Source organism: Leptosomus discolor, chromosome 6, assembly GCF_034619465.1.
Source record: "Leptosomus discolor isolate bLepDis1 chromosome 6, bLepDis1.hap2, whole genome shotgun sequence".
NCBI classification, from domain to species: domain Eukaryota; kingdom Metazoa; phylum Chordata; class Aves; order Leptosomiformes; family Leptosomidae; genus Leptosomus; species Leptosomus discolor.
In genome coordinates, this window is record NC_141396.1 from 26312313 (window position 1) to 26337055 (window position 24743).

The 24743-nt window shown below is 34.3% G+C and overlaps 1 protein-coding gene across 15 annotated transcripts in view; it reads right to left on the reverse strand.

Moving 5' to 3' along the window:
• Positions 1 to 24743, reverse strand: part of KCNMA1 (potassium calcium-activated channel subfamily M alpha 1) — a 518713-nt gene that overhangs the window by 110066 nt on the left and 383904 nt on the right. For 8 of the 15 annotated variants that reach the window (XM_086466778.1, XM_086466788.1, XM_086466787.1 and 5 more), the window contains exons 15-16: positions 18238 to 18347; positions 10840 to 10908 (exon numbers count right to left, since the gene is read on the reverse strand). In XM_086466778.1, the coding sequence (XP_086322904.1) occupies positions 10840 to 10908; positions 18238 to 18347 (179 nt within the window). Of the gene's footprint in view, positions 1 to 7077; positions 7090 to 10839; positions 10909 to 18237; positions 18348 to 24743 lie in introns of all 15 variants that reach the window. The other 7 variants (XM_086466776.1, XM_086466775.1, XM_086466789.1 and 4 more) reach the window with 1 other exon arrangement.

A 24743-nucleotide genomic window follows, 5' to 3' on the forward strand; every position in this document is an offset into this window, starting at 1 on the left:
TGTATTTTACAGATGACAGATTAAGTAACTACGAGATATAATTTAGGACGCCAACAGGCCATTTTTTCTAAGTATTTAGCATTGCATAGCTCCATATACGCCTTCTAGGGACTTCTGCTATAAGACTGCTCAGTATTTCCAGAAGCCCAGCCTCTAGTTCCCAAAATAATAAGCACTTAATCAAAGGTCATCCACAAAAGGTTTGGTTTAAATTATCAGCTCACTCTCACACAGATATTCTGTGGCAGAGGCTGGAACAGAAATTAAAACTCAAAGAAAACATTTACCCAGATTTCCTTCCTTTTCCTTCATTCAGAGTTTCAAGCTTTGCAACAAAAAGCAGAGAACTACAGAAAATGGAAGTCATCACCACTGAAAGCAGGTTCATCTCCACAGCAGCTTCAGCAGTATTGTAAAAGATGAAATGTGATGGTGTAAATAATGCCTACATTATGCATGCAGATAAATGAGATGAATTAAAGTCACACAGCTAAACTTCACATCTGGTATTTCTTTTGTTAGTGTATTGGGCTTAATGGTTGTGCTTGCAATCGAAACATTTACCTAATGCAGTTTTAAAACGCAATTTCACAGGTTTTAAAACAATAAAACAGACAGGAAAAAAAAACCCAAAGAACCTCACAAGAATTTATCATATGAAACCAGTCACTCAAGTCACAAAAAGGTTGGAAAATTTCTATTCCCTGCACAAACATTTGTCACCTGAGCCAAGAGAGCACTTACAGAGAAAACTTAACAGGTCATTGCTAAGGGAGATGAGACATATACTCTACCAGTACGCTCACAGAAAAAAGTTAAGAATGACCTATCTTAAGCCTGTGAGCCTGTGTGAACCTAGCTAAGTCACTTCTCAAGAACCAGGAGAGAATCTTTCTGCCACTAACTCTCCAAAGTCTTTCTATAACTACATCCGTGTTTCAGTCTCCACTTTTCCCTGTCTGCTTGTCCTTAATCTGTTATTATTCTGTTATTATTTAGCTGTTAAACTCAAAAATCTTTTACAGATGCTGTTCCTTCTAAAATATACAAAGAGTTGTAATTGGTTAGGGGTTGGCTACTTTTCTTAGGTATAAATCGGTACTGCTCTCTCAGAAAAATACTTTTTTTGCCCTTATTTCATTCTTTGCCCTTAATCACAGAAGTATTACAGTTTTTCAGTGAAAATAGATGAACACATTTCTTTACACAGACCCACCTTTTTTTTTTTTCCTTATCCCGTTCCTGGAGATAGATAAAACTTACCCCAAAAGTAAAAAAAAAAACTACCAAAAGCTCAACAACCCGAACTCCAGAAGCTGAGGTAACCACTAGATATGTAAATGTTCACTCCCCCTCACAGAACTTAAAATCAGAAAAAGTAATAGGCAAATGAAGCAGTTCTTTTAAGAGACAGTGAACATAATCTTAAATCAGAAGTAACTGACTTCATTTAGGATGTAATGTATTGTGAACATGATTTTGTATCTCAAGGTTTTCTGAGACACATGAAATCGATTCAGATGAGTCAGTGTACAGACTTTATTTTTGTCAGATCTTGTACTTCATTCACATATTCTTATTTTCACAAATACAATGTATTTATAGCCACAAAAATAGATGTGATTGCAGTTAATGCAGTATGACATCAGCAGGGAAATCTTCTGTTGGGAATAAAAATTAATTTGCCCCATCACTGCTATTGGTAAAGAATTACAGCAAAGGCTCATAAAGATTTAGGTTTATATACATCGTAATATTTAACTAGAGCAAAATCATGAGCAATTTCTACCGAGTTTATATGGATTTATTAAACATCCTGCTTATTAAAGCAGCAACTTAATTATTTCTTATGAGACCTGCAGTGTCACTAGCTAAAGTTATGCTTTGATAAGCACTCTCTCTAATATGTACAGCAAGGGAAATGTTTTGAATTAAAAGAATAGAATATAGGGAACAAAGAAGACAGAGAAAAATAAAATAGGCTTGTGAGCATACCAAGAAGAATGCATCCATCAGTTATTTAGAGATGTAGATATCTGTTTAAGCAGCTTATGAAAATATGCATATATATAACCCCACATTTGAAAAGATATACACATGGCAAAGTAAATTGGAGTTTTAAGAGAGAAAGCTTCAGCTAATGTCTAGGTTTTATGTATCTCCAAGGCTGGGGAGTTTTGCATATATAGGAAGATGTAGGAAAAGGGAAAAAAAGACAGAAACCCATTAAGTTTAATAGCTACATATATAGCTAATCCATATGCATTCTGGCAACACACTGGGAAAAGAATACTGTTGAAAATTACATCCCTGATTTTTCCAAATATATGTTTTTATCATAAAATATAATTTGATTTTTTTAATCTCCTAAATTAGCTCATGAAATCAAGCAAGGAACGCAAAATACTTTAAAAGCTTCTACGATCTTGATCAAATTTTATAATTTTATAACATTTCTAGTTTAGGCTACCTCAGAAACTAATCAAGCAATAGCAGCTCAAAAAACTTTTAGTCATAATTTTCTTAATAATTCCAGTTCCAGAAATACATTCCTCAGGACAAAGCTTTTCATGACAGGGGTCACATGTCACTGAAAAAAAAAAGATTACCTTTTGACTTGCTTGCTTCTTCACATATGAATATTCACAACACACGGCAATTACAGCCATGTAAATTGAGTATGATTTAATGTCTTTAACGGGAATTTAATGTACTTCACCAGCATGAACTGAGAAGAAGCCAGTTATATCACTCTATGACAATACAACAATTTGCAAGCCACTTGTAGAACAGAATATGAAGTTTGGAAACCTCTGCTTCACTCTTTTCTGATACCTGGCAAAAGTTAGTCCATTTGCTAAACAAGACTCGCTGGGTGACTAGATGCAAGATCATGCATCTAAGAGCAACGAAAATGTCACACACTGAAAATGCAGAAATCACCCTTGAATTCAGCTGCACTCTCAGGAATCACAGAATGAATCATAGAATGATTTAGGTTGGAAGGGACCTTTAAAGGTCATTTAGTTCCAACCCCCCTGTCATGGTCAGGGATATTTTACACTAGAACAAATTGCTCAAAGCCCCAGCCAATCTGTTATTGAACACTTAAAACTCAGAAAAGAATCAGAACAATAGTATCTATACAGTTGAAACTGAGTTCCCAGACTAAGTGAAATATAAGCAGGTGAAGCACAAATGGGAATTAGTGCACATTTGAGATGCAGGGTTTGAAAAAAAAAAAATTGAAAAATTCAAATGCAGTCAGAAAAATTCTAGATGAATGCTTACAGAACTCCTTACATAGACTGTTCAATGAAAGATTAAGCTAGGACACGACTTTTTCACATGTCAGTTGAGAATACATATCTGTTAGTAACTGACAATTTTAATCAATTTTAATCAATTAATTTTGATCAATTTACTTGCTTGTTGGATTATATCTTTCTGATGTTTCATGGATACCTTCAGTAAAATACAGATACATGTAAGTATCTGTTCATCCATTCTTATTCACCTGAAAGTACCCCACAACATGAGCATTGCTCAATACCTTTTTGGTAGTGCATGGATAATTGGCTGCATAATACAACAATATTGTAACTTCAGTAAAGAATACCATATTATGTCTTCCCTTAAAGAATTAAAAGTGAGCAAAGATTTTGATTACTAATTGCAGGTCTTCCATGTTTTGGTGAACTTACAGATATTTGATAGATAACCTGATGGAGGCTTGAATTGTCAGACAATTTGTGAACTGACACTTTGGGGCAGGACTAATTCCCTCCAAATATTTATTTTATGCTCATTTCTGCTGTTGGGTGATTTTTAATTGTCTCTTGCTTTCAAACATCTTGGAATGAAATTATGTTTCTTGGGTTCAAATAGCATTAAAAAGTTTGATGGCTGACATATTTTCAAGTTATTAGAACACGTAAAACATTATTTCTAAAAAATATTCAGTATACAAAAATTTCATAAGGAGATGAAAAACATTTCCTGTAGCTTTGTATAATATTCAGCTATCTTCTATGTGAACCACATGGAAAAAAGAACCAATCAGCTTTAGAGTCTAAACCATCATTGTACTATGTATTTATTGGTAGGCCACTTGCTAAGTGGCATGGCTCCACAATTTGCTTTGCACAGCTTGAAACTGAGTAGGCTTCCATTACTGCTAAAGTTGTAAATGGACATTACTGAACTCTTAATCTAGACATAACATTTATACAGTAGATGACTCTCAGATTTGTATAACTATCAGTCATCTTTGAGAAAAAATGAGGGATCTTATTAAGATGGAAGAGTTGTAGTAAAGGTCTTAAAACAGCTGACAGGCATGTGGAGATGCCCAGCAAGTACAGCACAGAAAATAGGCACAGGTAACAACATTTTAGCAGCACTATACGAAGACTAAAAAGTGGAAGATATAGATAAGGTCAATCAGTAGAAACCTATAGTGGAAGAGTTCTTTTAAGAATTTTTCTTGTCAGTAGCCTCAGTTAGGTACTATTACTGTTTGTTCTTACATTCACAATTGTATTTTAGACAGCATTAAAGGTGGGATTCATCTCATCTGTCTTAGAATGGAAGCTGCTTTCAAGAACTGTCTCCCTCTTTCCTTGCAATCATGAACTAAGTCTGGATAACTAAAAGGAGATTAGATATCTAACATTTAGATTGATAAAGTTAGGTGAGGTGAGATGAATCCCATTATCAGTGACCAATGACCAACTGAACAGTCCATCCCTGCGTCAAGAAAACTTGTCTGATTCAGTAACGCTCTTTTCTTTTTTTTTTTCCCCCAGATTTATGGCTATCCTTGTAACTACCATCATCCTTGTCCACAAAAGGAAAAGATCAATTGTTGAATTAAATAAAACACAAATGGCAAAATTTTGACTAAACAAATGACAAAAGCTGTAACAACTCTGTTTTAAACCTTGTGGTAAATGTACTGTACCATTCCCCATGCAACTGAAACAATAGCAATATCATCTAGTAATCAGGAAGATATAATATTGTTGAAGAGTAATACATTATCTAAAACAAGCCTATGTGGTATTACTGACTAAAGCCACCACATTTTTAAGTAAAACGAGCTATTATTCTTGATTGTTTCATGCCATGCCCAGATGAAATGCACCACTATTAGCACATGACATTTTAAAATGTACCATGTCATTCACGCAATTATAGAATTAGAATTACAAAATCAGTTTTGAGACAATATTTTTTGTTTCAGGGTATGTTTTGAAGTGGAGTGTGAGGGTAGGTGCACAAATCCCACAGTGGGAGTTGTGTGCATACCAGCTTCACACTGATTGTAACTCGTAAGTATTGCTTCTTTCTTCTGGGCTCTATCATTGACATTAATTCAGATCCACATTGCTCTACACAGAAAAATCCAGTAAGACACCAAAAAGAATACAAGGCAAAAGACACAGTGCACATTACATGCTACAGTATATTAAAGCTTAATTACTACAAGCATATAAAAGGTTGCTCCCAGGAGGTAAGTTCTTTGCTATAGCAGCTACTAAGTCATGGTCTACAGGATGTGCATGAGGTATTTGATTTGGGCATAGCTCAAACTAGTTCAATAGTGCTGCTGAATTCAATACACTTCGGAGCAAGTTATTCCTTCTGCTTTCAGAAGTGACTGATTATCAGTACAATGAAGCAGCACAATATACTTTATTCTGGGAGCAAGCAACTTCACTTGGTACAACACTTCTTCATATTGCTCATCATGCCAGCATTAACATGCCTTCACCACCAGATAATATATACTTAAAAGCAAGAAGCGAAGTAGAGGTGCAACAACTGCAGATCCTCGAAGATGCTAAGTGTTGCAGTAACTTCTCTGCAGTTGGATAATAATAATGCCAAACTGACAGGAAGCCACCTCTCTTTTCACACATCTACTCAGAAACCACAGGAGAATAAGACTAAATAATAAATATAACATATAAAACACACACAACAGAACAGACACGGGAAGTAACGTTTGGACAGTACGATGAAGAAGGAAATTGAAATGTCTAGACAATGAGGATGTGTCTCCAAAGACTACCACTGACAGTCAGACAGACTGCTATAAGCAATTAGAAAAAAGCTGGGAGAGGAAAGAGAGATGAGGAGAGGAGGACATGGAAGAACATGCTGTATTTACTTCATCCAAACCAACAGCAGCAAGACAGAATATGTAGACTAGAGAGTGGCTCACAGCACGGTATACCAAAAGGAAATGCAAAACTTGCCATCCCAAAGAAAAAACAAAACTGAGAAACAAACACATTTGGTAACATCTTCATAAATGAGTTTAATAAATGTCATTAAAATCAATGTGACATATAGTACAAACTATCCACGGCACTTTCACCAGAACAGTGCGACAGCTTTAATGAATACTGTATTATCAATAACTGGGGTCAAGACAGGACCGGCAATGCAAAGAATCAGGTATTTGGTTGTTGTTAATGGAAGGTGAGACTACAAGAGAACGTGAACTACTGTATTGTATGACGTGTTTTGAAGGAAGACTCTGGGGAAAGAAGGACATCAATGAAGGTGTGAAAATGGAGACAATATGACAGCACAAGGGCTCGTAAAGACGAAATATACATCGTCACGATACAGTACAGATGAAAAAAGAGGAGGAGAGATGTTTACAGTAGAGTCCGCCTTTCAAATGCAACAATCTGATACACCAATGACTCTACAAGGGGGGAAAAAAAAACCAACTGAAAAACTTAGTATTACTGTTTTATTTTGTACTTCCTGCAAAGAAGTTAGTGCATGAGTCACAAGAACCAATGGAGAGACAAAATGCTATTCTCTCTCCTCTTTCAGATTGGGGGCTCATATATAAATATATACACAGAAATATATATATATATATACACACACATAGATAGATGAATATATATATATATGTATATATGTGTGTGTATATACAGAGAAAGATAGACAAAGGTGTTATCTTCCTGTGTTCTTGGCAAGGAATTAGTCCTCAAGTTAGAAGGAGTGGAGGTAGGATTGAGGTTGGAAGGAAAGGTAACGAAGAGGGCATACCGCTTTCGGCTTCTGCAAACGACAAGAAAAAAATTGCAAATCAAACACTTTGATAAGAAATCAACTGACACCAAAGCAAAAGCAAAAAAACCCTTCATTTAAAAGTCTTCAAGGCTCAAAGGTTTTTCTGCTGAGAATGAGAACAAATATATGGATAGACAAAGAGAAAATTTAACAAGAGGAGAAAACACAGGGTGCAGGAGGGAAAAATCCTGTTTAGGCTTTCCTTCTTGTTTACTCATGAGGAAAAAAAAAAAAAAAAAGAAAAAAATATGGGGGGAAAGGAAAGCAAAAATATCTCTAAAAGGGATTTCAGATGAGGAGTTTGAATGTCTGCATTTTGAACTGGTATTTTTTGCTATCTATTCAGCAAGCTCTGCTGGGATGTTTTCAGGTTGATCTCATGTTCCTTTACCATTTTTTCTACAGAAGAAACAAAATCTTTCAGCAAATGAACTAAGAAAGACTATTTTTTAAGCCAAAGTATTTGGCCTGCATCACACACACAAAACCTTATTCGAGAAATGCTCCCTGCTTTTAATAACCGATTATAATATTCCTAGATACCAACTAGAGATGAAGGAATAGCAAACTCATACTGTCACCTGGGACTACTGAAGTGCAGACCTTAATAGCTGGTCAGAAACCCACTAAATTCAGTCACGTTTTGTAAACTCAGAGGTTTCTTTGATAAATGAGCAGTAATTTAAACATTACTAAATATATAAATGTAAAGGTAAAAAGAAATAAAATCTAGTCATGGCTATTATAACTAAACTTTAAGATACCTTGATGAGAAACAGTTGCCTGAAGATTTACCCTCTAACTGAAAACAAGTTTGTATTTATCATATCTATGACTATATTACTTATATTTAGGCTTGAAAACTTTTAAATTCTGCTTTTAGGCAATCTTATAAAATCATAAATTGTTTATTATCCTTAACACTGAGGTGAAAATTTAAAGAGGGAATTAGGGAATCTAGAATGACTTCACATTACCAATATGAGAGCTGCACACACTTCTGAATTCACTTTGCGCTGCTTTAGCTCTGAGTGCAAAGTGATGAAGGCAAATTAAACTAATATTAAAAGGAAACTCCCTGTGTAAGTAAAAAATCAGATATATAATTTACTTATATAGGTATTCTATTATGAGTAGTTAACAAAAGTTGAACTGGTGGGAATAAGATCTTCTCAATCCCTTAGGCAGAAAGAATCCTTTGAAAATTTCCTCTGCTCCTGAAAATACTGGTCCTACACCTGTCTCACCTATGGTAGAAGATACTAGCTCTTAATAAAAGGGTGACACCTAGATAATATTCTAAATTTTATGTTTATATTTAACATTGTTGCTCTAAATTCTACACTATGTAAAACCTCTCAGTAGTTTCAAAATATGAAGCTAAACTATAATCATAAAATAAATCAGCACATATCCATTGTTGGTCACTCTCATAAAGAGTGAAAGCTAAAAGGGTACCATAATCAGTTCCCCCTTCACCTTTATGAAGAATTACCAATGAAGAACTTAAGACATGAAGTAGAATAAAATTTATCCTGTTCAAAGACAGCTTGCACTTATAAACTGTGTTATTCTAATTTTTATCTTAATTCCCCATCTTTTCATTTAGTAAGATGCAAGGAAATGCCGGTATACATAAGAAGTGAGAAACTGAAGTTCTGTTCCATTACCTTTCTGGTTAGAATAAAAAGCTCCAGCTCAGAAACCCACAAATACGTCTTAACATATTTGGGTTGAAGAGCATAGGAACAAACACAACAGTAAAGATATGCTGCAGGTATCTCTGTGATTCACTGACAGTGACTATAAAATTACCACTGGTTAATAAAGCCAGGAGATATTACTATGGATTAGGGTTATAAGAAACTGTGAATATCTAGCTTACATGCTCTCCTCATTACACACGTATTCACAAAATCCAGCTGTTAACATCTTTCTTAGTATTGTTTCCTGCAATTTTTAGGCTTTTTTTTCCTCTATCAGATCAATTAATTGTGAACTGTTACCTGCGTGGCTTTAAGTAAGAAGGAATATATGACTGTATCACAGTGTGTTAATTTTTGTGGGATCCCCTGCATCACCTTGTGATTAAGAACTCAGTCCCACTCCCACTGAAGTTAATACAACGAATTACATGGAAGCCATGAATTATCTGTTGTTATTGAAAAAGATCGTAATATTAGCACTTACGTAAGTAAATGACAACTGAAGTAGTGACAATCTGAGTTGGGCAGTAAGCCTTAGCAGAACCAACAGAAACCAAATATTTTCTAATACTGGAAATACAAAATCTGGTAAATAGTTCCACTGTTGTTACTATTGTATTTTTCATTTTTCTAGGAAGAGATTAAACCGTTCAGAGACAAAAGAATAATAAATCATCTGTTTTACATTAGCTAATGTGAAATAAGATCGTTCAATGGAAAAGTATTCTAAGAGCCCAGGGGAGTTGGAAACATTAAAAAAAAAAACAAACAACCTGATCTTTCAAAAGAAAAGGATTTCTTAATCAGCATTGTGCGGACAAAAATAATATCCAATAGCACATACACCACTTCATATATCACTTTATAACACAGGAAAGACTCAAGCAAAATCAACTATAGGGCATGGAAATATTATAAACAGCTTAACTTTGCATTTTCCATGTCAAATGTCCCACATAGCTTTTACAGATATTTTTAATAAAGAAAAGTGACAATGTTTAATAATAAACATTAAAATAAACTTTCCAAACCTCAGAAATTGCAGCATGAGCTCGAATGACAGAATTGGTTCTCCTGTGAGGAGAAACTTTCAGGTATTTAGTGGCCAAAAATAAGATTAAATAATAGGTATCACCACAGATTTACTACACTAGTACAGAATATAATTTTTGACAGAGGAAAATAAAATTCAGCTCAGAGTTAGTATTGTCATTATTTTTATTATATGCTCTTCCACATGTTGCAAAGCACATTTATAACATTTTTGTTATATAAAAATGAATGCTGTGTAAAGCACTGATGGACAAGTCAATAAATTGACTCCAGTGTTCACTCAGATTTTTATGAATTTTTGTACAAAAAACCCCAGAAGAAACACTTCTTTCCCTATCTGTGAATCTATACTAATAATAATGAATTTTTTTCTGTTTGTTTGAGGAAAGGAGTCGGCTAGTTGGTAATTTCAAGGCTAAATTAATCTTTTCCAGTTTCATGAGGTTATTCATATATGCACGTTTTGTCAGAACAGATATCATATAAATACTATGTTTACCCTATATTTCTGTTTATCCTGTATCCTACCTAAATTGATTCTTCCAAACTCATTTAAATTAAATTATTATTTTGAGGAGACACATAGCCATAATGACTTTTAATATCACATCTATTTTCCACTTTTCCCATTTTCAGTAAAAAAAGTTGGACCTCCAATTAAAACTGATAGACTATGAACAAAAATATTGTAAATTTTTGTTTACGTAAAAATGAATTGCACTTCTGGAGATGGGACATATGCACTGCTGTCCCCCCATTTTCTACCAAATATTCTGACTTGAATTAATTTTAGGGAAGAACAACAGGCAGAAATAAAAGCCTTTCAGCGCTATATGAAATGGTGTAATGTGATGGCGTGCTAATTATACTCTGCAATATTTCAAAAGTATAAGAATAGCTATGTTCATTCTGAAAAAAATCAGGCAAAATTCTTGACAGTGCATTTCAGAACTTCAAAATTTGTAGGCATTGGACATACCTGCTTTCTCGTTTTTCCGACTTGTATTCTATGGCTATCATTAAGAGCTTTAGTTTCGCAAACACCAGTCTGAAGGAAAAGAAGAGGTGAAGATTCAGTCCTTTTTCACAACCAACATCACATACGTAGAGATGGCTACAGGGTATGTATTTTCTTTGAGAACTTACACCAAGATCTTTTCCAACTCTTTTGGTTAAGTATACACAGAACATATATTAAGGTCTTTCTATTTTGAAGTTAACACATATTTTCCAAAAAATATAAACAGACAAGTTGAGAACACCACACTATGTTAATAATTCTACTTAAACAATAATAACAAAGGTCACAATACACAACATAAAATTGTATTTGGCTATATTTGTGGATGTTTTGAGGAAATTTTTCAAATCTTTGCTGGAATTCAGCCATATGTTGATTGTAGTGTGCATTCCCTAGAAAATATGTAAGTACTGAACTAAAATTAGACTATATGATTAATAAATCAATATTTGCCAACTAATGTCACAAAGGAACAGCATGACTGGAAGCAATTTCCGACCAATATATGGGAAGTACATTCTGATACTGTAATATGCTGTTTTACAAGTCTGCACAAGTGGCTATTTATTAAAACAACTCTAGGGTGATATTCAGAGACTTGCCGAACTGTGAGTTAGCACACCACCAATTGCTTCAAGCTAACAGGCTCTGTGAGAATAAACAAACTAACCACTTTTTTTTAAATAATTAAAAACTATTTTCCAATTCTGTCATTGAGGTATATGTACATTCAATGTTACTTGCTTCCTGTTCTATGAATTTATCACAAGTTATTCTAGGGCTCACCCTTCAATTAGATGGCTGCTGTATTCTATATCGTAAGTGCTTCCCTACAAACTTCCCTACTTCAGTCTTATTAATATTTTTGTATCTATTTCAATAAAATTTATTTTATTTAAGCAAAATAAGCAATATTCTGCAGACTTTGCATCAGTCACATACTTAGCAGAAAACAAGGAATTAGCTGCTGAACTGATAATATTCTATTTCTGTAATAAGTTTCAGAAATCACTGTAAGCAGTTTATTTCTGCTATTTCTTCAGAAGAAAAGAATAATTAGAGATAAGCATGGATGTAGGGGTCCTGACAATGCTGAGGCAATGTGCTGCATATGACATAAGGATACATACAATAAAATTTATTTTGCATTGTTTAAGTTTTGCAATGTAATACTTCAGCATATTTTGTCTTCAAAAATGTTCCTTTTAAAGGGTTGTAAAAGTACCTCTGTAGTGTCTTGTCTGGGGATGCAGGTGATATCTCAGTATTGGGAAGTAACACAAAAAGATAGATAGGGGCAAAATTCATATAGCTTTTTTAGGGGGGGGGAATTAATTAAAAGTCTTATTCTACCTCCAGAACTCCAGCCAATGTCAGAAATGGGCAAACAAAATCCTGATATCTACTGAATTTTCAACTAGCTCATCACCTCCAATAATATTAACAGGTAAAAAAACCCTAAAAATAAAAAAATCAATTTTCAAGTGTATTAACTCTAGAGTACCCTATATGTTGTATTAAGACTATTATGTATCTGTTTTAGAAAAGACGATATAAAATACAATTTTATGGGCTGTGAATGTCAAGAGTTCTAAAAGTATTTTTTTATTTTGACCATTTATATTCCTTTAGGATTAAACACTTCTCTTCCTTGGTTTCATTTTTGTGCAGTGTTTGATAATTGTATATATCTATAGATATAGACATGGATATAATAGGCAGATAGAGATCTACCAAACAAAGCCACCATAAAGATATAAGCATAATGCTACCTTAATATTTGGCATCAGTACTTCATTCTTATCTATATATTAACAAAAAATATTTAAATGAAAAAATAAATAGGTTTACATGCACTTGGCCATGCAATTAAAAATTAGGATTAACAAATCTCACCATTTAACTTTATTGTGTGAATGTAATTTGATATGAATAAAATGAGAAAGATCTTATACCTGCTTTTTTTCCCAGATACATAAAGAACCTTGAAATAAGAAGTTAGAACAATTTTTATCTCAAATTATTATGTTGGAGACCACAAGAATTGCCAGTGACAGTACATGAGGCATACACTTCTATTTTATTTTGAACAGCCAGCATCATCTGCTCTCTACTGATGAACACAGATGGTCATGAACAAAGGCTCTTAGGAATTTGAGTCTGACTGTTTCTATCTACCCAGAGAGAAATAAATTGGTTTTGACATTAAATCTTCCTTCTTTACTGATAAGACTATCATTGGCATAAATTGACCATAGAAACCTGTTGTATTATTGGCATATGAAAGTAGTGGGATATTAGAATTTAAAGAAATTCTCATTCTCCTTTCTGAGCAGCAAAACATGAAGATATGATTAGTTATTAATTATTTATTTTTTGTACCAAACATTAAAAAAAGGATTTTAATTATAAAATCTGCTGGAAGGAAGTATTTTGGATTGAAATCTTGTACACCATAAATCATTCTCTTCTTTTTTTTTCCCCTCAGTTATAACATTTTTTGCTGAACTACTTTTGACAAAGGTATAAGTACTCTACTCAGGAGAGAAAAAGTATTTTCAACTACTTCTGTACCTTGGGGTTCAGCTGCAGTTAGCAAAAGTATTTTGATATAGGATAAATCATGTTGCTACTCACCCAATGAAAAATACATGGAAAAATAATTCCTGATAAAATAGTAGTACTTTACAGTTGTACCTTAAGCTGAGCAAATTACTTACAATATCAGAATTCTTTCATAAATATATTATTTTTGTCTTCTTTTCAAATTATTTTTATGCACATTGGCAACTAGTGCTTTCTTTGGCGCTTGCTAATATGCTGTGTTCGTCAGGAGCTGGAAGTATGAAAATATCAGGTACTATACTTTTATGGGACAGCAGTGTCTAAAAGCAGTGCAGTCAATGAGGTTCGCATGTTTGAACATAAATTATCATTATATATATATAAAGCAACCCAAATATATCTTTTAAAGGTTTGTTAATGTCAGGCTGAGCTAATTTCCAGTCACATGGGCACCTCCTGCTTTTAATCTACAGCTTTTTTCCTTAATAGATTAAGATCTTACAGGGTCATCCAAAGACCAAAAGAAAAAAAATGTTCTATTAAGTTTTACGGGATTGAGTTGTAAACAATTAACATAATTTAAAATAATAAAAAACAGACTGAAGTGGGCCAAGGTTTGCACAAATCAATTAAAAAGGTCAAAGTACTCTTTAAACATAGCACAGAGGAAAAAGGCCAAGACTGGAACACCACTTGGATAACGAAGAATTCATGGTAGCAGGAAAAGCAGACATCCAGAGGCAGTACAGAATACCAAGTGTATGTTTTAATACAAAAGCATATAGAGAGTATGAGTGAACCTTTACAAAGATTAGGCTCTTCTCTAGTGGGTTCATGAGTCATTATATAAATACTGTAATAGAGTGTGTGTAGAGTAACATGTTACTCATGATAGCATGACATACATCATCCACAATGACGCACAATACTTTCTCTATATACACATATATACAGACAGAAGCACTTCATACAAACCAATTATTTGTACCAGTTCCAGTCAGTGGCTGCTGACAAGTCCAAGAGCAGGTAAGCAAATAAATTTGCTGCTCATGGTAATGGATACTATTACTAGGATGGTAGTGAGAATGTGAGCTGAATATTTAACAGTTTTTTGTTGCTGACCTGTCAGTCTGTTATGAAAACCCTGAATGTAAGAAACGTCAATACAGATAGATCTTACAACATCTGTTTTCATGTGCTGGCTCTTGCTATCTCACAGATGTGCCTGATGAGACTATTTAGCATGTATTCATTGGCTGGATAAAGGTAGAAGGGGTGGCCAACATTCTTCTGGGGTAACCCAGAAGAGAGTTTCTGAGAGTGCTTGTAGGAAACCGTAAAATATAGGGGACGTTTATTAAAGCATCAGATGGAGCCTGAGTTTAATCACAGTCAGAAGATGTAAAGTTTCATTTAGAGTCATGTCAGTCTAGCAGCTGTCTTGAGGCTTGGCCACTGCCTGAGCTGAGCTTAGGTCACTGAGTCTAAAATTTGATACACATCTGCAATGTTGAATAAAATCCTGGGTTCAGGAAAAAGCTCTTAATTTAACAAGTATGGACACATGATCCAGCATCACTGCTTCAGAGAGACAGAAAACTGTACTGGTCATATTATGTGTAGCTTAAGTCTCAAGAGTCCCAAAGTGCCTAAGATTTACCTTACTCTCTGAGACACGTCAGAAATCTAGTTGAAGAGAATGAACCAAAGATATAAGCAAGAACTTGACAGTTACAGGTAGCCCATGCTGTCCTTGGTCTGTGAAAGACTGGCTTACTTTAGAGTCACTCTCAGAATAGGAACTGCTTCTACTATGAATACATCCAGAAAAGAAATAGTCGTGGAGCTGAGAGAGAATGCAGAAAAGTGCTGAGTGTCACCTTCTCACCTAACTTAGGTCTTTGTCAGGAAGTTTCTAAGACTTCTATGAATGGCTCCCCAAACAGTCTGTTATAAAAAAATACAAAAAACTTCATGACTAATGTGGCAATATATGCAATAGTTACAATCCATGCGACAATATGCTGCAGAAATACAGAGATAATGACATCTCTGTAATTTTGCCTTTTATTAGAACATGGCTATGATATTTGACTGAATCACAGAGTCACAGAATGTTAGGGTCGGAAGGGACCTCGAAAGATCGGCTACTCCAACCTCCCTGACAAAGCAGGACCACCTAGAGTAGGTCACACAGGAATGCATCCAGGCGGGTTTTGAATGTCTCCAGAGAAGGAGACTCCACAACCTCTCTGGTTCAAGGCCTGTTCCAGTGCTCTGTCACCCTCACAGTGAAAAAGTTTCTCCTTATGTTAATGTGGAATGAGTGACTTCAAAAACAGAACCCACAGTAAATGGGCCCGATTCAACATGTATTATGGGAAGTGGACACCTTTCATATGCTGTTTCCACTGCTAGGTCAAGTGTGAATCCATAGACATGCTAGCCTCACTAAGAAAATTCTTGGGTGGAGAATGGTGGGCCCAGAACCTGGGTGAAGGTTAGCCTTGCATTAGTAAATATCAGAAGGCCTACTAGAAGACTCTGCACTAGTGGGGGACAGTTCGGTTAGTTTGCTTTTCCATCAGCATCATCCACACCTGGTCCAGCAACACCCAAGGGCACAGAATGATAGCAATTACATTCATGTATTGAATACATATTGGTGGGAACATGTTCACACAGTACACACACATATACTCAGAGTTATAAATAAAAATTGCAGACTGATGTTAACTTCTATTTCCATCTAATCTGTGGTGTTGACATCAAAAGCTTGAAATTCTTTTGTATCCAATCCCCATTGAAAGAGGAGGTATTTCTGCACTCTTTTTATGTTTGTTACCAAACTGTATGGTAGGCTATTTACCAAAGAAACACATTCCTAAACCAGCAACGAAAACCAATAACCTGAGGAAGCAGCACATATAATTAAGTTTCAGAGATTTAAAATGTCGTTGGCTGCATGAATTTTAAAAGCTAAATTACAAAATCTGCCTCAAAATCTGTATATTTAGTGGGTAGTTGATCACTTTAAGCCTGTCCACCAATTTTATTTCCCCTTCACAAAGCAATGCAACAGACGTTTTGGTGTTCTTTGGTTCTTCTGAAAATTGAATAGCCAAGTCTTACAGCAACGAAAATACCTATGCATCAAACTCACTAATATGTAACACTACATTTTAAATTTCATTACGCTTTAATTAACCTGAATTTAGTAGAATTATTCAACTGTTAGAAAATTTGAGATAAATCTTGTTCTTTAATTTAAATTCAGAAACACAGTTAATTAAGCCTCCAGATAATCAAATGCTTGAGGAGAGCCCTAAAGTTTAGACATGTTTCTAAATCTCAATAAATGCCCTTTCTTTATTGATTATTTTGTCTCAGCTGTACCAGCGCAGTTAAATGAATGTCAGCTTTATGTCAAATACAGTCTCAGTCAAATGTTTCTAAGAACTTGTATAGAACTATGTTTGACAATGGTTTGGCATGAAGATTAGTTTTCATGATTATAGTTAGTGTAAACAGCATGAATTACCATTCATTCTGAATATAATACAAATTTCTACAATACATTATGAGATTTTCTATTTCAAGATATCTAGGCAGCTTTGTTCTTATATTAATAAACATTTCCCCTCAATAACCTAGTCACAATTCTGGTTAACACAGTGGAGGGATGGATTGTGAGCCCCTTCATTTTACTAGCAAATTGAAGACTGGGCTCTGTCATAGCTACATCTCAGAAAACGACAGCTTTTTAAATAGGTAACATTTGTCTAACAGTTGTTTCTCCCTCACTCTTATGCCATAACCTATGTTTATGCTGCTGTAAAAATCAGAAAAGGTGGCATAAGCGAGAGGAGTTAAAGAAAAATCATTCTCCTTTACATAAGAGATATCTTACTACTTTCTCTATTTTCTCCTCCAAGAATGGAGTCTGCAGAAGTTTTTCTATGTTACCTAGTTAGAAATCAAACTCTTCAGAGTAGGGTCTGTTTCTTTTTAAGCATTTGAACAGTCCGCAGCAAAAGCTGTCCACAGTCTTTGTTGTGACCTTTCAGCATGGCTATAATGATGAACAATGCCAACAGACCAGGAAATATGACTGTGCTAAACTATGTTTGTGGCCACACTATTTATCATAGAAACCTCGCATATGCAAATCTCTCATTCACAGAACCATTCTAGTGCAAATATAAGGATTTTCAATCCCTAGAAATAAAGTTGTAGCATGGCTTATACCATGGTTATAAGTTATATGCTACAAACAGTCCTTTTTCATTACAGAATAGACATATTTTTTTTCTGACATATTTCCTTGTTAAAAGTGGTTGCAACCAGTTCCACAGAGCTCTGGATGCCACACTGCTTATATGACTCTATTACATCTGCTTCAATTAATGAACCGTTTCCTTGGAATGGGAAATCAGCGAAGACAGTGACACTGACAACCACTATTCAAAGAATGGGAGTCATTAGAAGAAACAATAGGACTGCACTTATGAGTAAATAACTCAATTTAAATGGATGGCTGATGAATTTGTTCAAAACTGAAACATTTACACTTTCATTATGATCACTCAATTCCAAATCTCTTCTGAAAATAGGCATTACAACATTTGGAATAATTCCATGTAGTGCTTGCTTTAATGTTTTATCTTATTGGATCCCATCTGATGTAGCAACATTAGGACTGCAGCAGACTGAAAAGGTCTCCAGTAGAAACCTTAGATTTCACTTGAAAGAAGCCAAACACTTATGTATATTAATGTGTACTTTACTTACTCACAAACTGCAGGGAAGGACAAACCCACAAAGGCACTAGACAGATACTCTGTATACATTTCATTTGCAACTCCTTCCAGGTAGTATTTCTGCCACGTATCCTCCTCAATCTAAAACAAAGAAACACAGATGCAAATTCCCAAGTAAAACCAAAATCTCTCTTTAAAACTTACAAACAACAGCTTAAACATGAATCAGGTTTTAATAAATAAGTCAGTAGACTGTTAGAGCAATTAATAAAAAAAAAAAAATAAAAGAAAAAAAAAAAAAAAAGAAAAGTCCATGCTGTCAGTAAATCAAGTATCCTATATAAGAATCATAGATTCAATTCTTGGCAAGTACATTTGGCATGAGGTGAAATAAGGTTGTAGAGAGCTTGAGGAAAAAAGTTTCTCAATTTTTTCTTTCTGAAAATTCTCTAGTGAAATGGTTGCATTATATTGTTATTTGAGTGTCTCTAACAATGTTTCATTTATTTTCACCTTGTTTAGAAGCTGATCAGCAGTTAAAACTCATAGTTTAAAATTAGAAAATTTTTTTCTTCACATCTATAACTAGCAAGGAAATATGAGAAACATATATTGAAACAATTTCTTCAACTGTCATCAGTGCTTTAGAACAACTGAAGAAAACCTTTACTGCTAAATTCAGAGATCTTCTACTGTTAAAGGTATGATGGAAAACAAGTCAGAGGTGCTACAGGACTCCCAACAAAAGCTCAATATATTTGCCTATGCAGAAGTCTCTAGTGATATTTGAAATGCATATACTACGCCATATTCCAGCTCCTGCACTGGGGTCTGTGGATGCCATGTCATATCTATCAAGCTTATGTCTCAGACACTCTTCAAGGTCTTTCAATTTTTCAATAAGCATCAAACACCTATATTAAGGTAACTGCATTGAGCACTTAGTATCCATCAGCAGGAATAGCACTATAATTCAAAAGAGCAAACACAAAGCTAACTGACACGACTGGAAATACAACATATGCTGAAGGTGTTCACTGTTAAATCCCAATTCTCTATAGCATTACTTGTGCCCTCATCCAAAGTTTGAGATTTCACTGTTGTTCCCAATGAGACCTTCCCAGGCAAACTAGGAAACCACCACAAACACGCAGCCTGAAATATCAAAGGCTTCACATCAAACAGTTGCTTCCTTATTTATTACAGCACATTAAAACAATGCAAAAATTTTAACCACAACAGGTCATTCCTGCGTGTAATTATCTCATTGGCTTTATTCACTAATTGTGCTATATAAATTGTGTGACCAGAGAAATTCATAATTTCAAGAATTAGACACAGCACCAAAAATGTATGTATGATAACACAGTATATATAAAATTAGTGAGAAACAGGTCAATTACATTAGACAAGTAAAAACAAAGTGATCTATTTCTTTTTTCACATTTTATATTACCACATTTTCATTAACCAGAGTCTATCTGAGTAGAGAGCAAATAGGAAACAAGCAAAAAGAGACTTAGAAATCAGAGATTTTCATTTTCTTATATAAGGCACATGATTTTACAGATCACGGAAATATTTATCCTATAATTTAGTTCACGTCTAAAAGCTATAATTTGTTCTTTGAAAAAAAATAACAAAACTCTTAGTTCCACTGTTTAGGTAGCCCCATTATAGTCTTCAACTTACAGAGCAGAAAGAGAGACAGTATCGTATTTAGATGGGAAGGCCAAAAAATTGGCGCAATGAGAAAGTATTTTTTAAAAACTATTGGTAGAAATTTGCAAAGCTATTTGAAAGGTTGAAGTAACAAATACAAACTGATTTGAGAAGGACTTGGATAACTTTATCTCTCTTAAACATTTCACAATTTGTCTTTTTCTGATATCCTGAGCTTTTCCCGAAGCTCAGTCTACATTGTGGAGGGATGATGATACTAACCCTGCAGGAAACAGAGCTGTAACCAGGCCCAATGAAGCGGCAAAAAAGATGCTTCAGGAATATACATCCTCACAAATTACTGCAGGTAAGGCTCAAGTGCTTTAATCTACACTGCTGATCGTGCTTGTCGAAAGTCCAGAGCCAGTGTAATGGCAACTAGCTAAGTATGAGTCAGACTTTTTTTTTTTTCCCATTACATAGAGAACTCTCAGTATTTCAGAAATTCTTATCAAAGAATTGAGTCCAATAAGATAAACGACATATTACTGCTTTAAAATTTTGTGCAGCTACATTACTGCCCACTATGTCAAATGCCTTGGATAATATCCAGTCAAACATTTTAATGGTATGAAATGCCTTATGGCAGCCAAACATAGAACTGTATATTCTGTAGTAAAAAGCATTATGGTACGCCAGGAGGAGTGTGGGGTTTGTTATGAACATGTATTCCAAACAGCAATATAAATGTAGATCTCTGTCAGGATTCAAGAAAAGAAATTAATACATGGGATGTAAGTGACTTGGGTAAAGGTGTCCAAATTATTTTAGCAGGTATTCAACAATAAATCAAATTGAGAAAAGCATCTTTAAGCAAGAATTTGTCTTTGTCTGCCGTGTCAAACTACAGCTTATTTCAAAACAGCATTAAAGCCAGAGGTTCTTGCATAACATACAGAGCTTAAAAGAAATCTAACCATGTAAATTCAAAAAAAGGATAAAAATTTAAGATGGGAAAAATTAAAGCACATACTCTAATCACCAGACACCAACAATGTACTCTATGCATTTATAATATATCCAGCAACTAGCTTTCTGCCACTTAAATTTAAAAATTAAATCATGCCTACACAGATACTATTCAAGACTTTTTTCTGGATATTAATTCTATTTTTCCTTTACTGGTTTGTTTATATTGTTGTTTCATTAGTTGTACTACTTATTATTCTACTTTAAATTATGCTTCTAAACAAGGTATAAACAGATAAAAGTGTTAAGTGTTTAAAAAAAATTTAAGTAACTGATATTTTTTAATTTTAAATTAAATCTTTAGGGGTTTTTTAAATCTTACATGCTTTAGGAAATAAAATCAAATGAGCACAAGCTGTAAAAGTAAACTACATTTTAAAAACAAAAGGCATAAGCGTTACAGGGTCCTGTTCATTCCCCAAGAGTCTAGAACGGATTTTTCTTGTACCTTCTTATACTTTTTTATTAAACGCTTAATGTTTTCTAAAAGCCTTATAGTTCCGCATTCCATATTCTTACTCCAGTTCCAAATCATGAAACTCATAAACCCCCATAAAATAAGAATTCTATAGAAATGCAGTGATGTTCCTCTTCCCGCTCCTTTTTTTTTTGCTCTTTTGGAGAACTGTCTTCATCCCCACTTCCTCTACCTGCAGTTCCATAAGTCTCTACCTCTCTGTTTCTCTTCTCTATCATATCATCACCTAACATCACCCACAATATCAACAGAAATGCTTCGGTAGGCTAACATCCTGTATATCTTGCTTTCTATTTCCCTCTTAACTCCTTTATCCAAATAGAAATGTCAGCCTGCCTAGTTGACGTGTACTAGAGGATGTTGAGCCACCAAATGACAGTGCTTTCACTGACACAGTTCTTTATTTTCCTTCTCCCATCAGTAGTGTTTCCACCTCCCTTCTCAAACTCCTCTTTTAGGCTTATAACATGGTTGTCTTTCCCTGCTTCAACCCAGTCACTTATTCTGTGCTTAAATCAATACAGACCTCTTGTCTTCCCACTAATCGGGACAATTCATGAAAAAAAGTCTAAATTATGTTAGAAAAAAGTTCCACCCTTAAAAGCTTTAAGAGACAGCAAGACCAATTCCATGTCAAACTACCATTTTATGAATAACCAATACCAAAAATGTGAGGGATGCAGTACTGTCACACATACTAAGCACAGTGAGCAAAACCAGGATTATATTATTCATTACCAGGAAATAAAGCAACAGCCACATTGAAAGGCTTCAGAAAGGGAATTACAGCAAGCCTCTATGGTTGCAAAAGCACATGTCAGGAGTGCAGTGTCCTAGCAGAGTATATAAAAGCATCAGCTCTGCTAATTGTCTGACTTAAGCATTTTCACACCATGTCCACACATGGCTTGTATTGAAATGCTATAATCATAATAATGGTGAGCTTTTCAAATTTTCTACAAGTTAAAAGTACCTCTCCCCTGTAATGGCCTGATCCACAGACTGTTTAAACCATTTGAACCTTCTCTACTAATTCTGACATGCTTAGGATCACTGTCTGAACAGCACAAAGCAGAAAGAAACAACAGTGTTTTGACATAATGAGTGAAGTTAGAAAAAAAAAAAAGGAGCAGGTTAGATCAATATTATGTTATATTTTATAATAAATTTTATTATAGTTATATTACATTTTTAAACATTACGATTTTTATATTATATTATTACATACCATATTATAGTGTAATATAACTTTCATTGGAACCTCTCTTGGACAAACAATTTTCCAATATTAAAAAAATCTGAATTCCACAGCTATTTTGACAGGACTTCTATTATATTTTATACAAGTTTGCATTTTTATACTACACACTGAGTACTAATTTGGGACTCATCAATCTTTTCCCCATGTTAAAGCAGTCAAAAGGCACTCGTTCTAAAGAGCAGAAGGACTGGAAACTTCTTAAGAAACCATTGAAATATAAATTACAATGAATTTATTTCTTTTAAATTTTCTTCTCCTGTTGATAGGCTGCCAAGTAACCAGTTACTTTAGTTCTGGAGAAGTAAACAACTGCAAGAATAAATTGCAATGTGGAGATGTTCCAAGTCATACACTCCATGACAAGTGGGCTGCAAATAATCAAGAGAAATTTCTTCCATAGAAATTGTTTCACCATTCAGAGACCACGTGGGATGCTAAAAGGGATACACATTGTGTTATTCTCCACCACACACTCATATCACATTTTTTTATAATACTTTTATTTATGTGAATCTTACAAATGTTGCTGATCAGCAACTCTTTATATACAGAAAACAGATAGTGCAGACTTGGTAAAAAATAAGAGTAATGATAGCAAGGACTTGTTTGCAACTTATGGTCTATTTTGTGGCTTTTTCTTAGATTGACACCACCTGGAGCCGGAAAAAAATGTACAAATATATTATGTGTTTCTCCCTTCTATTTTCTTCCCTTGCTTTCTTTTCTTTAGCCAGATGGTTTGAATTTTGAGGAAGGAACTGCATGTGGATCAGACCAATAGTTAAGTACTCACCCTTAGTCAAGGACCAAGAAAGGACTGGAAAAAAACAAACTCATTTTCACAAAGCAGTGATCAATCTTCATAGATACTGGTTAGTATTTAATTAACCTTCATGGAATAATTGGAATGTTTAATATATGTCCTGTTAGGATATCATGAAATGTTGATAATGAATTTAAAGAATTGCTGATATTTGGGATACTATAAAATGTTATGATATGATAATGATGATAACAGACTAAAGATGATCTTTGTATTTTGGCTCTGCCCGAACCATGACATTTTTCTTGTGATTTCAAAGACAGAGATGGTCATCTGCCTGGTATTTTTTACAAGGCAGTACCTGCTGGTCTGCTAGAAATGAAACAATTATTAAGAACCTCCAGTGTTTAATGTTTATTTCCTAATTCCTTAAATCTTGCAGTTATCCTGGGTTTTTATAGACTAAGGTTCCACAGATAAACATAATCAGTTTTTCCCATAATCCATGTCAGTAAGGTCAAAATCCTTAAAGTGAGAAAAAAATACTTTAGGTCTCATTGTGTTCTTGAATAATTTAAGCCTTTCAGATGATATTTTAAAGTCTGCTGCTGCAGTTAAACTCAAAAACTGAATCCCTAAACAAACCTGATTCTACATAATGTGTGCTTGTTTTTTTCTTTAAAGTTGCCAAAACTTAACTGTTAATGTAGAGATGAAATAATCTGTCCCATATGCATAAAGAAAGGGATGTTTCACATGTCACTTGCCTGAAAATAATAGGTTAACAATAATGAAATGTAATGTAAACTTTATAGAAGGAAAAAAAAAAAGATTAATTTGGGGTGGGTGTGGTTCAGGATGCTACTAATCATGGTTTCCAAAAATGTCATTCAGTAAAATGAATGTTATATAAAAGCTATTTATCTGGTTAGTGAAATTTATACCTTCATTTCAGGCTAGCCTTGCTTACAAAGACAAAACCAACCTTGATTTTACTTGAAAAAAAAAAAAAAAAACAAACTATGGTAGCTTAAATTTTACGGTTATAAAGATAATTTTGTTACTGCAAATAATTACTGTTCTATCCTATTTCAGCTCCTGACAGTAGAATCTGGCTTGTATTTTCTGCCTGTGTACACTATAGACTAACACAGTTGAAGCAAAGAGCTAATACAGTTGACGCAAAGAGAATAGATTTCATTTCAGCGACAAGTTTTCCGCAGTAAAGCTTTGCTTGTTGGCCGAACACACACATTGCAGCAGAAAGCATAAATCTACCTTTACTTATTGTGGGTTCCAGGAAGCCAAATGCGCTTGTTTAGTTCAAGTTTCAGAGTGACACCA